Source organism: Lynx canadensis, chromosome A1 (genome assembly GCF_007474595.2).
Source record: "Lynx canadensis isolate LIC74 chromosome A1, mLynCan4.pri.v2, whole genome shotgun sequence".
Lineage (NCBI taxonomy): Eukaryota > Metazoa > Chordata > Mammalia > Carnivora > Felidae > Lynx > Lynx canadensis.
Genome location: NC_044303.2, coordinates 112,614,995 through 112,628,477, shown reverse-complemented (window position 1 = coordinate 112,628,477; position 13,483 = coordinate 112,614,995). Strand labels below are relative to the sequence as shown.

The 13,483-nt window shown below is 53.9% G+C and overlaps 1 protein-coding gene and 1 long non-coding RNA gene across 3 annotated transcripts in view; one reads left to right on the top strand and one right to left on the bottom strand.

Annotated features, from left to right (window-relative positions):
- The window catches only part of TGFBI (transforming growth factor beta induced), a 33,052-nt gene extending 20,539 nt beyond the window's left edge, over positions 1 to 12,513 (bottom strand). The window contains exons 1-2 of one of the 2 annotated variants that reach the window (XR_003969488.1): positions 12,283 to 12,513; positions 7,077 to 7,175 (exon numbers count right to left, since the gene is read on the bottom strand). Coding sequence is in view for 1 of the 2 variants with exons in the window: in XM_030318663.1 (XP_030174523.1) it covers positions 7,077 to 7,175; positions 12,283 to 12,416 (233 nt within the window). In the remaining variant the exon portion in view is untranslated. The remainder of the gene's footprint in view (positions 1 to 7,076; positions 7,176 to 12,282) is intronic. The other variant, XM_030318663.1, reaches the window with a different exon arrangement.
- Positions 341 to 3,754, top strand: LOC115516234. Its single transcript, XR_003969503.1, has 2 exons — positions 341 to 1,265; positions 2,822 to 3,754. It is a non-coding gene; the product is annotated as an uncharacterized LOC115516234 (long non-coding RNA).
- Positions 12,514 to 13,483: the final 970 nt, after the last annotated feature.

The following is a 13,483-nucleotide window of genomic DNA, read 5'->3' as shown; positions in this document are numbered from 1 at the left end:
GTCATGTGTGGGGGGAGTGGGTTGCATCGGGGAGAAACGGGCGGGGTTAAGCATCTGGGAGGTGAGACCTACTTAAGCAGGAAAGTGTCAGCATGGAGAAGGATACTTAGGATGGAACCAGAGAGCTGAAAGGGTGTTCAGGGGCAAAAGGGTGTCTTAAGATCACAGCTGGCTAGGGGGCGCTTGGGTGGCTCGGTAGGTTACGCTTCTGACTCTCGGTTTCCACTTCAGGTCATGATCTCACGGTTTGTGGATTCAAGTTGTACCTTGGGCTCCGTGCTGAGAGCCTGGAGCCTGCTTGGGATCCTCTCCTTCCATCGCTCTCTGCCCCACCCCCACTAGCACGTATGCTCTCTCTCTCTCAAAAATAAATAAATGTTAAAAACAAAAAAAAGATCACAGCTGGATAGGAACAGACCTAGGACTCCCCTGGGATTTTATGGAGTCTAATCCCTTCTCCATTGCTTTTGGCAACATACAGACTGGGGAAAAGCAGACCGATCTGACATGAAGGGGACCCAGGGGCTCTCTCTGATGTGGCCAGAGCCTACCCTCATCAGCACCCTTCCCACCGTGCCTTGCCACGTGGGCTCTCTGCGGCCGCGTCCCACATCGGCTAGACGTGGGTCACCCCCAGCAGAGCTCAGTCCGCCAGCCGAAGGCTTTTTCCTGATTAACTGAGTGTGGCTCTGCCAGGAAGCTCTCTCCTCATCCTCTCGCCCTGCTGGTCTCCCCCAACTCCCGCTGCCACAGTCTGGCATCCTTGGCACTCCCTAGGTGCGCAGGCACGGGCCATGCCCCTCACCCCCAGCCTGACAGCCTCCTGGGCCGAGACGCTGCCTCGGCTGGCAACTTCTCTACTCCCAACCCTACCCCACAATACCAGCTCTTCTCAGGACAGGTCCGTGTGGCCCCAGAGAAGCAGAGGGCAGCTGGAAGTTGCAGACTGAGAAGACAGCCCACCGAGCTCCTGGACGAGCAGTGTCTGTCGTCAGCCCAGCGTGCGTCCTCCTTGGTCTCTGGCCCCGGGGAGAACACACGTGGGAAGATGTGGCTGGGGACCCTCACAGGCTCGTGCAGCTGATGCCGTCTCTCTAAGATGAACACAGGAAAGACGGACACTGTGGGGGCCTCCATCTGCGTCTCCCTAGTTTCTTGGCCTCCCTGTGCAGGGAGGACCATCTACTGGTCTCTGAATCAAATCTCATCAGCGCAAGCTGTTCTCAAGAGAGGCTCCTGGCTTTTCCTTGACCTAACACAGTCCAGTAAGTAAAGACCTGAGATCAGAAAAAGAATATCCTCTAGGACCATTAGACACTAATATTCTCCTTCCAGCTTCCCTGGTCAGAAGAACAATTTGAGGAAGAAGGTGAGGAAAGGTGCCCAATTTAGAGGGGCATTTAAAGGAGGAAGGCAAAGGCAGCATCGGTCCAAGGTCTAAGAATAGAGACAGTTGGGAGGCTCTCTGCCATTCCCCTCCAGAGTTACTCATGATCAGATAGACAGAAGCATTGGTACTTCTCTCCCCAAAGTCATTTTCCGAGCAGTTAATATAATAAGTTAAAACAATCACTCTCTCCAAGTGCACTGCACACTTCTGGCTGGCTGTCACGGCTGTGAACATCTAGGGACTGAGCAGACTCTGGAAGTAGGCTGGGCAAGGAACGCAGCCCGAGACAGAAGGTAAACCGCTCAACGCGTCATGATTTCCAAGCAGAATCACAGAGCAAACACAGCCCAGTATGGTCTAGACATCAGTTGTCCCTCCCCCGCCCCCCCCCCCCCCCCCCCACAGACTGCCCATGTGGAGTGGTTCCTTTCCTGTCCTCCTGGCTTGGAAACTCAGCTGAGCTTTCTTGAGCCCCCAGTACAAAATCAAAATTGTGAGCTCCCCCATGAAAAGGGCTTGTTTAACCTACTGTCCACCATCAAAGGCCCCATCACCAACCAGCGTCCAGCTTGGTTCATGAGGAAGACAGCACCTTTAAATTTTCTTTAATGTTTATTTATTTTTGAGAAAGAGAGAGGCACACTGCAAGCAGGGGTAGGGGCAAAAAGAGAGAAGATACAGAATCCAAAGCAAGCTCCAGGCTCCAAGCTGTCAGCACAGAGCCTGACGTGGGGCTCGATTTCACAAGCCTTGAGATCAGAACCTGAGCCGAAATCAAGAGTCCGACTCTCAACCAACTAAGCCACCCAGGTGGCCACTGATCAAATCACATCGTGATAGACGAATCCCCCATCACACATCTATAGCACTTAACAGACAGGGCCTGCATCAGCTGCCCATTGTTGCAGTAACAAATAATCCCACATTTAGTGACTCACAACAACACACATTTATTGTCTTACAATTCTGGATGTTAGAGCCAGAAAGCGGCCTTATGAGGCTAAAACCAAAGGCTGCATTCCTTTTAGATGCTCTAGGGGGGAATCTGTCTTTTCCAGCATCTGGAAAAGCTGCGTGCACTTCTTGGCTTGTGGTCCCATCACTCAAACCTCAGTTTTAATTGCACCATCTCCTTCTCTGACTCTGCCCTCCTGCCTCCCTCTTAAAAGGACCCTTACGATTATACTGAGCTCACCAGATAACCCAGGATAATCTTCCCCCCTCAAGATCCTTCACTTAATCATGTTGGCAAAGGCTCTCTTTTTCCTGGTCAGGTAACACTGTTACAGGTTCAGGGATTAGGACGTGGACGTCTTTACGGGGGTGTATTCACCTACCACAGGACATTACCCCAGATGGTACATGGATTCGTGTAAATTCTCACCCAAGCAAAATTCCCTGGCAGCTAACCTGCCTCCTTGGAATTTACAGAGTGGGAGAGAACCTTCAGGAAAACCTGTACGGCCAACATGTCCGGTGAACCCCCGGTGTTTGGTCTACGTCCGATCTCAGTTATTTTGAAGTGGTTTATCCCAGGTGACTACACAAGGAACATCAAACAAGGAAGGAAGTGCCGCTGTGGGCCCGGGGACAGCCTGGCGTCCCTGGACCATCCTCTTCTTTTTCCTCATGGGACCAAGGCTGTGGGATACAGGACGGGGAGGAACAGGAGGGCTCTTGTTCAGCTTCCCTGCAGATGTCCCTAGGTGCCCTGACAACGTGAGACCTACTGGAAATGGCTCTGCCCGCTGACAGAAAGGCTCGGCCATACCCCCGCTGCCTTGGGTGCTGCAGCCTTAACACAGTGCTGAAGAAGTATTCATACTTCAGCCCCTGGGCAAAGCAACGCTGCTCCCAGAGAAAGGGGTGTGCCCCGCCAGCTCATCTTGGCTTCGAAGAACCGGCTGCTGAGCTCGTGAGATGTGTTACTCACAAAATAACTTCAAGACTCTTAGAATGGACAGCTACCACTCTTAACTGCCGGCTCCCCTGCCGGCCCTGCCTGTGCCACGTTTATGATGCCTGCGCTCCAACGATGACTGCTACGTCCCCGTGATGTCAACTCTGACCCGACTTGGCCGTTAAGCAGGCCTCCCTCTCCTGGGGCTCGCACAAAGGAGGCCTGTTGAGAGGCGGCGAGGTTTCCTGACCACCGTTTCCTGCAGCATTGCTCAAGCCGCTGCATATAAAGTTTTTACAGTGACTGATCAGACTGGGGCCTGAAATCACGGAATGGGATGCCGTCTCCCCCCAAACCCTCTTTGCTTGATTAGCTATTGTATCGTGCTGGTGCTCTTTAGGACCTGAAATAAAAGCTCATGTGAATTTCCAAGTAATAAAATTCACTCAAGTCGCTAAATAGGGGCCCACTGGTAACCACTTCCTGTAATAAAATCCATATGGCAAGCTAGACGAACAGCACCAAAGACTCAGGTTCTTCTCTTTTTGGAAATGCAGCAAAACCTCCGTCTGACAATGTTCTGTCCTTTGACTGGAGGACAGTGTGTGGCCAGTCCCCTTCCTTCCTCCATGGAGTTGGAATCCAGGGCCTCCAAGCATCCAACAAGTGGCTTCAGGGTCCCAGGTCTCTGTGTGACTGGACACTGCAAAGTCTTCACCCAGAGGCCGTGGGTTTAGTGCCACTTGTCTGCTTTCAAATTTAAACTCTTCCTCCAGACTTGGGCCCCTTGGTGACCTGGGCTGCCTCCTTCCCCGAGATGCTTGGCTTCCTTTCACCCCAGCACACACCTCTGCTCCAGCCTCTTCCCTAAAAATTCTCACTGCCCAAGTCGGCCCCATGCTGAGACGGTCCTCTCTGCTCCAACCACAACTATGTTCCCCATTTCCCACTCTCGTCTTCACCCAAACAAATGCACCAAGGGACCCATTTTGGCTGGAGGGACCCCTTGTCAGCTCCAGCCAACACAGCCCTCTGCCCCTCCCTTTGTGGCCACCTCTGGCACTGAATTCCTGGGGGTCAGATGGTAGCTCTCTCTCGGGTCTCGGTCCATGTACACATGTGAACCACAAGGCTGCTCCTTCTCAGTCTCTGAGAATGGGGATGCGTTCTACTGCCTCCCCTTTCCCTGCCTGAGGCCTCTGGACCTCTTCCAGGTCAGCTCCTCCGATGTTGCATGTGATGTTCCAGGAAGGGACCCTCTTGTCCCGGATCATGAAGTTTTATATCAACTCATGGTTTCCTATCCTCATTTCCTGTTTTTGAAGTCGCCCAAAGCAAAGGCCACATGGAAGAGTTGAATGCGCACGCAACCTCTTCTGCCTCTGCAGGACCGGGTCAACGGCTGGGGCTGGGCATGGGGCGCCGCGTGACCCCACGCTACACCTCACTTTCCCCCCCACAGCCTAGCCGCCCATTCCCTATCTACCCCAGGCTTCCCCTGTGCTCATTGGCGTAAGGTTGCTGTGCTACCACATCACCACCCTCTTAAAGCCAGACCTTCCCCGAGGGAAGAATGGGCCATCGAGAACATTTGCCAACACACAGCTATGCGGCCTATGCCCTGTCCTGTCACATAGATGAGAAGGGTGTAGGTACTGAGAGCCAATAAGCCAAGGTTATGACTCATCGTTGACAGGGGTATCAGCCAGGAACTGCTGAGGAACGTTACCCAGCTACGGTTAACTGGTCAGGCAAATGCTTCTACACAAGGCTGAACAAAATACCACAGCCAATGCCACTCCGAGGCCAGCTTGACATTACAGCTGGGTCTCATCTTGAGGGAAACCAGGACTAACAAAAGTGTGCAACTCTTGAAACCCAGGGTTCCGAGATGTAGAAGGGCTATTTGCTCGGTACAGGTCTTTGGTCACCTTCCAAGAAGCAATTATGTGCGGCCTACCTCTATGCTTAATTAAGTAATTAATTCACTGTTACATCGAGTAGATAATACACACACATGGGAAAAATCAAACAGTACTAAAGACTTTTTTGTTGTTTGTGTAACAAACACCATGGAAGGACACCATGGAAGGAGGTATGGTGTAGAATTTGCATTAATCTCTTTTTGTCCATGGCAGCAAACACTGCTGGGTGTTTACTCAACTGAACCCAGAAGGTACGTCCTCTTAGTTCACTCAACCCTTACCTTTGAGGCTGGGTGTGGTCAAGCGAGAGCCAGCTGTCATGGATCTGGCCTTGACAAGCTCCCAGGGAGCTGCCGGTCTCTCCCCTGCTCTGCCATGAGCCCTAACTTCTCCTGATTCATACCAGGATTGATAATTGCCTAAAGCAGTCAGGGTCACAGGCTGGGATATTTCTTTTCTATGTACATTTTCAGGAAAGAGCATTTTCCCTTCCTTCGCAGGTTATGAAGCCGAAGGAGAAGTCTACTCAAAAGCAATGTCCCAAGCAATACATTTAAAATTCCCTAACATGGGAAAGAGTTCAAGAGAGTGGCTTAGAAGCTCTTAATCCTCCTAGTATGCAGACAAGAGGAAGGTCAGGCCCTCAAAAGTGGCCCAGGAGGTTTCTCATAGCACTTCTTCCTGTCTGTAGCAGAGAGCCAGCTTTGAGATCGGTTGACTGTTGGTGCCAAAACAGATTAAGCCTCCCAGGAATTCTGTTAGGACATGCATGCCACCCTATTTCCACCAGGCAGCACAATTGGAGCGAATGCCACCTCCCTGGATGCTGACAGAGGCACTGAAAAGCCCTGTTGTAACCACACTGGTCCACACCCCATTGGCACTCTCACCACTGTCTGCATGGCCTAGATCTGCAAATAACAGCAGGTAGCATTTACTGAGCATTTACTATATGCAAGGCACCTTATTCAGCCTTAAATGCATTCCTTCATTCAATCCTCATGATGATCCTGTAAGGCAGTCCTTTGTTGTTGCCGTTTGACAGATGAGGCAACTGAGGGTTCCAACGGTGAAGCTGCCTGTCCAACTAAGTGGCACAGCCAGCATCTGAAGCAAGGGAGCCTGAGCCTATGTTTTTAACACGTTTGCTGCCTCATAACATGCATGTTTCTAGGCATCCAGTCTTTTGGGGGTGTTTACCTTATGACTGCAGAGCAGGAGTGCTGTGTAAGTTCACCAGTGGGCTCTCTTTCCTAGAGACACAGGTCAGTGGCATCTCTACTGACTCTGTACCACTTGGTGAGTATTGAGAAGCATGCCCACACATACATGCACACACACACGATGGTTTATGCTGCTTATAATCCCACAGCAGCCCTGAAGAATGTATCCAAGTCTTGTCAGGAGCCTTAAAAACGCAAACCAAAGTTGGCCAGCCTCCTGGGGCACCTGCGTGGCTCAGTCGGCTAAGCATCCGACTTCAGCTCAGGTCACAAACTCGCTGTTCATGGGTTCAAGTCCCGCGTCGGGCACTGTGCTGACAGCTCAGAGCCTGGAGCCTGCTTTGGATTCTGGGTTTCCCTCTCTCTCTGTTCCTCCCCTGCTTGCACTGTCATTTTTCCTCTCTCTCTCAAAAATAAAGATTAAAAAAAAAGAATTAAAAAAAAAAAGTTGGCCAGCCTCCTAAAAGCGCCCCTCCCCAGGACACAGCTGTGTGACACGTTTGCACATGCATCTGCGTGACTCCTTAGGCAGCCTAACCTTTCAGAAGGCCGGCCCTGGCCCAGGGGCCCTGCAACTGGCTTACGTGCAGTGTGCCCTCTGAGGTGGCTGGCAGTCTCGAGTGCTTACAGATACTCACGTTGATTTGCCACAGATCTTCCTCTGGTACCATTGCTTGCAGTTGGTGAAGTACTTCTTGTTGGTGCCTATGAGCTTCTGCACAGCACACACGTTGGGGCTGAAATAAAAGCAGTGGTGTCAGCAGGACGGTCGGCACCTCTACCTGCCTACCATGTCCTTCCCGCCATGTGGGCCTTCCAGGGTCGTTAGAATGTTCTAGAATGGGTCGTTAGAATGTTCTAGAATTGTCATGGGAATGTTTTAGAATGGGTCATTAGAATGTTCTAGATATGGAGAAGGCACAGTCATGTCAGTGTTGGGACCTGCGGGGTGGCTCGGGGGCAGATACTGTCTCCCTTGATTTCGAGCTCCCCTGCAAGTTTCCTACCAAATTAAACCCTGTCAAAGTGTATCTCGCACACTGACATAATTTCATGGAAGTATCCTTTGACATAGGTAGTGGGTCCGTGTAAATAAAAGCATCTTAACATTTTTAGATCACATTACAGATTGAGAAAGCTAGCTAAGTAGTACGTTTGTGAAGCCAGGCAGCTTTGAGAGAAGCCCCCAGCCCTTCTCTGCACCCCCAACCCCCCTCTGAGCCAAAATGTCCACAGGCTCTAACTGGGCATCCCAGTGCACATAGCCAGCCCCTCTGTCATGAGAGGAGGCCAAAGTCTGAGCCCGGCACCTCCTAGGCAGCTCCACACAGACATGCTCCACATCCCTAAGCCAGGAGCCTGGCTCTGAACACTACTATGCTGGCTGAGGTGAGGACCTCGGTAGGCGACACTCTCCCAATGGACTCTCAGCCATTCGCTACTTAAGCCCCTGCCTGAGTCCACTGTCCCCAGAAAGGCTTCCTCCAGTGTCCCAGGTGACCCTCTCCTGTGCAAATCTACCCCAAAATACGGCCCTTGTTTGATGCTTGGTACCAAACAGAATCCAAAACTGATCAGAGTACATATCTTTCTTCTCTCCAATTACCCCCCCAAAGACCCTTGAGGGTAGGTGCGCTGCCTTGTTCTCGCTTTTACGTTCTACATGGGGCCCAGCACTGGGTCAGGGTGAAGCAAGAGCTTGGAAATGACCTTGCTGAAGATACTGTTGCTGGGACCACCCACTCGGAGGAGTTCTCGGGAATGCTGGAAAAGCTCAGTGCAACGCCCAGGGTTCTGCTGAGAAGCCCCCCTTCCCAGAGCTGGGGGGGTTTGTTGGTGTGTCTTTTAACCAACGTATGGAGTCGTGACCCAAACCATGCTCGGGCCACGCAGTGGTAGGATCTTCATTAGGAGCCCCGGGGGAAAGGAGTTAGCTGTGGCTGTGTAGCGGGAGACAATTGGGAGGGGGTCTCCCTGACCTGAGGCAGGAAGTTCCTCGGCTGAACCACAAGTCGGAGGAAAACAAAGCGAAGAGACTGAGGGCTTCCACAAAACCTCTGTGTCCTGAGAGATTCAGGTGTCATTTTTATATATCACCTCCACTTTAAAAACGTGCTTAGCAATCATCACTTGTTGCCAGGAGGCCATGGGTACTGCAGCAACAGCTACACCTACCATCCCCATCATATTAGCTACAGGAACGCGGTCAGCTCTCAAAAAGTCAGAATCGGGTTATTAGGTAGGAGGGCGCACTGACCTTTTGCTTCTCTGCCCTCTCTCTTCTACCATATGGAGGTCACTTCTTTGTCCAGTTTGTGGCTTAGGAGGCAAAGGTGCACGGGCCAAAGAGGCACACTAAATATTCATGGGTCGGCATAAGAAGCGGAGGGCAAGGGAAGTCGGGGGGGGGCGGCAAATCACAGGCTGGCAGGGAGGTAAGCCCGTGTCCCCTTAGTCCTAGCTGGGTCTGACCAGATGCCCACAGTCTCCAGAGGATTCTAACCGAAGCCACCTTGCTCCTCTGTTTGCCGCCTGGGATTCACAGGTTACAGCCGTCCCCAAATAACCCCTGGAGAGTCCCCGCTGGCCACACTCCAGCCCTAGGTACTGTTTATTGCTGTACACCCTCAGAAGTTCTTCTATCTGCCCAAGCAGGAAACAATTACTGTCGATGAATTCCCTGCAACTTTCCGTAGGCGGCTGGCGAATCTTCAGTGAGTCTCTTGTGGATGTGGCTCTAACATTCCTCTGTGGAGTGAGTTTCCACTGCTGCGGCCCCTTTGAGACAGGAGCAGAGGCTGGGGGTGGCTCCCACTCACAGCAGCGGGGGGAGGGGTGGGCTGTATACACAGGAAATCTAGGCTGAAGTTTAATAGAAATGACCTAGCCATTTCTGGGCCCTCTGCCTCCAGCACAACAGTTCTGCTGTTCAACTCGGATTTGAAAATCAAGCGCTTCTTGGGGCACCTGGGTGGCTCAGTGGGTTAAGCGTCTGACTTCAGCTTAGGTCACGATCTCCTGGTGTGAGTTCGAGCCCCACATCGGGCTCTGTGCTGACAGCTCGGAGCCTGAAGCCTGCTTCAGATTCTGTGTCTCCCTCTCGCTCTCTGCCCCTCCCCCACTCCTGCTCTGTCTCTCAAAAATAAACATTAAAAAAAAGAAAAAAAAGAAACTCAAATGCTTCAGGAAATCCAGTCCAGTTTTGGATGTTGGGAGTCAGAAGTGCAAATGCGGGGGCGCCTGGGTGGCGCAGTCGGTTAAGCGTCCGACTTCAGCCAGGTCACGATCTCGCGGTCCGTGAGTTCGAGCCCCGCGTCGGGCTCTGGGCTGATGGCTCAGAGCCTGGAGCCTGTTTCCGATTCTGTGTCTCCCTCTCTCTCTGCCCCTCCCCCGTTCATGCTCTGTCTCTCTCTGTCCCAAAAATAAATAAAAAACGTTGAAAAAAAAAAAGTGCAAATGCGTTTCTACTTCTCTGTCCGTATTTCTTTTCCCCTCCCTGTAGCAACATGGATGCAGCTGGGAGTCAAGAGGTCACATCATAGTCTCTACTCTCCGAACAGCTTCCCATGTTGGGACTAAGTCACTCCATCCCACTAAGCTGCAGTTTCCCCACCTGTAAGATGGGAACACGAACGACCGACCTCCCGCGCTGTGGTGGAGATGGGGGTGTGGGGTGATAAAACGCTGTCCGTGGGCAAGGCACACTTCCTAGTTCTCCTACACGTCTTGGAGCATGCCGCATTGCCTGAAAAGAGCAGATTTTTCTTCCCTCTCCGCCACTTCTCACTTTGAATGAAGGGTTGGGGCTTGAACAGGGTTACCCATTTTGCACAGGGTGCCACACCTATGTGCAAGGCCAGGCAGTCCCTCGGAATTCTCAGGGACAGTTAGATCACAGGAAATGCAACCGTGCCTGCAAGCGTTTGGTCACAGTTCACCTGCCTGCACACCCACACTTTACTGGGGAGGGTGTGTGTGTGTGACTTCCCAGACCATTCTGCCCATCCCCGATCTCCATAGGCCTTCCTAGAGGCCTTCCTTTGCACCCCCCAAGAAGCAAAACAACAGGATTGGCCTGCAGGGGCATGGGGAAGAGGGGTGCAGAGGAAGTTGAGCTAATATCTGAAATCCATAACAAAGAGCACTCGCCTTGTTAAAAAAAAAAAAAAGTCCTATTTTTCAGTTGGTCATTGTCTCTTCTGAGCTCTGAAGGGAAGGAGCTTCTCTATCGAGATGACTCTTGGTGGAGCCCTGACAACACCTTTGGGGAAGCTTCACTGTGGTGTGCATGGAGATCCCACTCTGGGGGACAGCACTGCTCGGCATGCTATCGGGACCTTCTCCTGACTTAGTGGCTAACGTACAGAAGGAACAGAAACCTCCCACGCAGACTGCGGCACCCAAACAGAACATGCTTCTTTGGCAAGAAAGGCAAGAGGGGAAAGGTGAGCTGGGCAGAGACAATGAAGATGCCAGTCGCACACTTTTTGACTTTTACGTCTCTTATGATCCCCCTCAACTTTTTGAGCTGCCCCCTCACCCTTCTGTACACACAGCCACAGTCGAAGGTGATTCTCCCCTTTCCCTAAAGACCCCAGGACATTCTCCCGTGCTCTACTCTTTCCAGGAGGGCACTGAGGCCACAGCTCACCCTGCCAGTCTGCAGAAATCCCCCTCCCCGCAGCCCTGGGCACCTGAAAGGCCAGGTAAGCCCAAGGCAGAGGGAACTAGGACAACTGCTCTCTGTGGGGGGTAGCCAGCACCCACCCCTGGAGCACTCCTAAGGGTGGGGAGCCAAGGCATGGTGAGGCCTCTGAAGTCACCTGTAGTCACCCCCAACAGTGAGTTTTGACCTGAGTACAGGTCTGCCCAGTCATGTGCCCAGGGCACCACCTGGGTTAGAATGCCAGACCCAGTGGCATGACTCTATCCACGTATGGTTTTACTTACTTGTGAAAAAAGAGTTGGTGCAACGGGACGGGCTGGAAGCTATGGCAAAGCCCGGGTGAGTGTGAAGCGGGATGGTCTAGTCTGGGATGTAGAAATATCACCTGTCCCTGCCTGGGTCTGGGCTGGTGTCTTTACCAGGTCAGACCCTCTGCCTGGGTTTGCCTCCTTCAGCCAACACATCAGTGTCAGTGTCTCAAAGGAATATCTGCGAGGATCATGTGCCACATTTATGATCCCAGTTAGTGTTTTAAGGCAGATTCCAGTGTTGGCTCCAGTGCAGGACTAGAGAAAAGGGATGTGTCCTCTCTGGACTCAGTTTCCCAGTCTACACAGCGTGCGTGAGGCCCACGGAATTCTGCTCTTCATCTGGCAGGGGAGGAGGTGCCGCTCGGCCCCTGGGGTGCCTGGTGAGCACTGTCTGGAGCCAGGTGGTGGGCGTGGAGCCTGACCAGGTGAACAGGAGCCCATGGGCTTTGGACGGTGCCACCTTGTGCCGCTCCAGTGCCACATCTGTAGGCGCTCTCTGGACAAGGCCCTGGCTGCACTGGACCATGTGCCCTGCGGGTGGGCTTCCTCTCTGCCCTGGCCACCTTTCCACGGTTATTCTGGGCACGGCCGCCAACTCCCCCTTCCCACCCCTGGGAGAGGAAGCTGAAAGCCTCGGTCGTCCGGTGCTCTGGTCCCGAGGGCCGGTGTTGCCGCTCAGTTCTCCCACCCCTTCCTCTACGAAGCCTGTGCCACGGGCTTGCCCTCCAGGTCCCCCACCTCATTCCCTCACCCGGTGCAGGGCCGGTCCCTCCGGCCTCCCCGTGCTGCCTGCTCGGCGTTTTTGCGCTCTGTCCCTTGCGCCCCCGGCCCGTCCCGCGGCCACCCCCGGCGCGGCGGCCGGCTTACCCGTGTTGGCGGCCCCGGAGCCGGCTGTGCTGCAGCACCAGCTGGTAGGGCGACTTGGCGGGGCCCGCCAGGGTGGCGGCGGGGCCCAGGGCCAGCGCCAGGGCGAGGGGCAGCAGCCGCACGAGGAGCGCCATGGAGCGAGAGGACGCGGACCTCGGGAAGTGAGAGCGCCGCCGCCGCGGGCCAGGTTAAGTAGGCGGCGAGCGGGAGGGAGCGGCCGCGAGGGGCGGGGAAGCCGGGCGCCCCCGCCTCCGACCCGCCGCCCCCGCTGCACGGCACCCCCGCAGCCCCAGGCCCGCGCTCCCCGCTGCGCCCTCCCCGGGGCCACGGGTCATCCGGCAGCGCAGCGGGTGTGGGGGGGCTGGCAGCGGGGACAGCGGGGCGGTGGTGTGCTGGGTTCCTCACAAGTCTCTGTCCTCCAGGCCCGCAGCTTGCCCAGCTCCGAGGTCCCTCCCTGGTCTGAGGCTACAAAACTCTGGGGGAGAGGGGTGACTGACGGGCACCGCTGATGCCCACCGCACTCCCATCACACTCGGCCTCTGCATTTCGGGAAGAGCACTCACCCCAGGGCTTGCTAACTGGCAGACAGATAAGGAGTAAACCTTATGACTGCCAGAAGCTAAAAATACACGGGGCAGGTTTTGTTAGACGCTAAGCTACCCTTGGAAACCCTGGAGAAGGGTGGGGTCCCTCGCCTTGGTACACACTCATTCTCTTTAAGTAAACGTCTCTGCAGCACCATGCGCCAGATGGATGCTGTGAAGAGATGGAAGAAGGGGCAAGATTCCTGGCCCGGAGCAGCGCAGAGTGCCTAAGCAGACAGTCACATGGGAGGGAGCTAAGTATCCATCCAAACACCTATTAATCATCCACCAGTTACCTGGCACTGGTAGCCCTGGGGAGACAGACGTGCTAGCAATCTTTCTGAAAAAGCTCACCGTTTGGAGATCCCTGAGCCAATACCGTGCCATGGAGAGTGGCAGCTGGGGCCTGGGGGGCCGGGAGGAGACCCCTGGCTCTATGGAAGTGACACCTGTTCCTCGGCCTGAGGGTGAAAAGGAGTTAGCCAGGCAACCACGGCATGCATTCAGGAACAGGGAGGTCAACGAGAGAGGAAGCGGGATGACACGTCACAGGACCCAGACCCAAACTAAGAGTCGTGCAGGTGACGGAAAAGCAGGCAAGTGACATGATCAGTGTC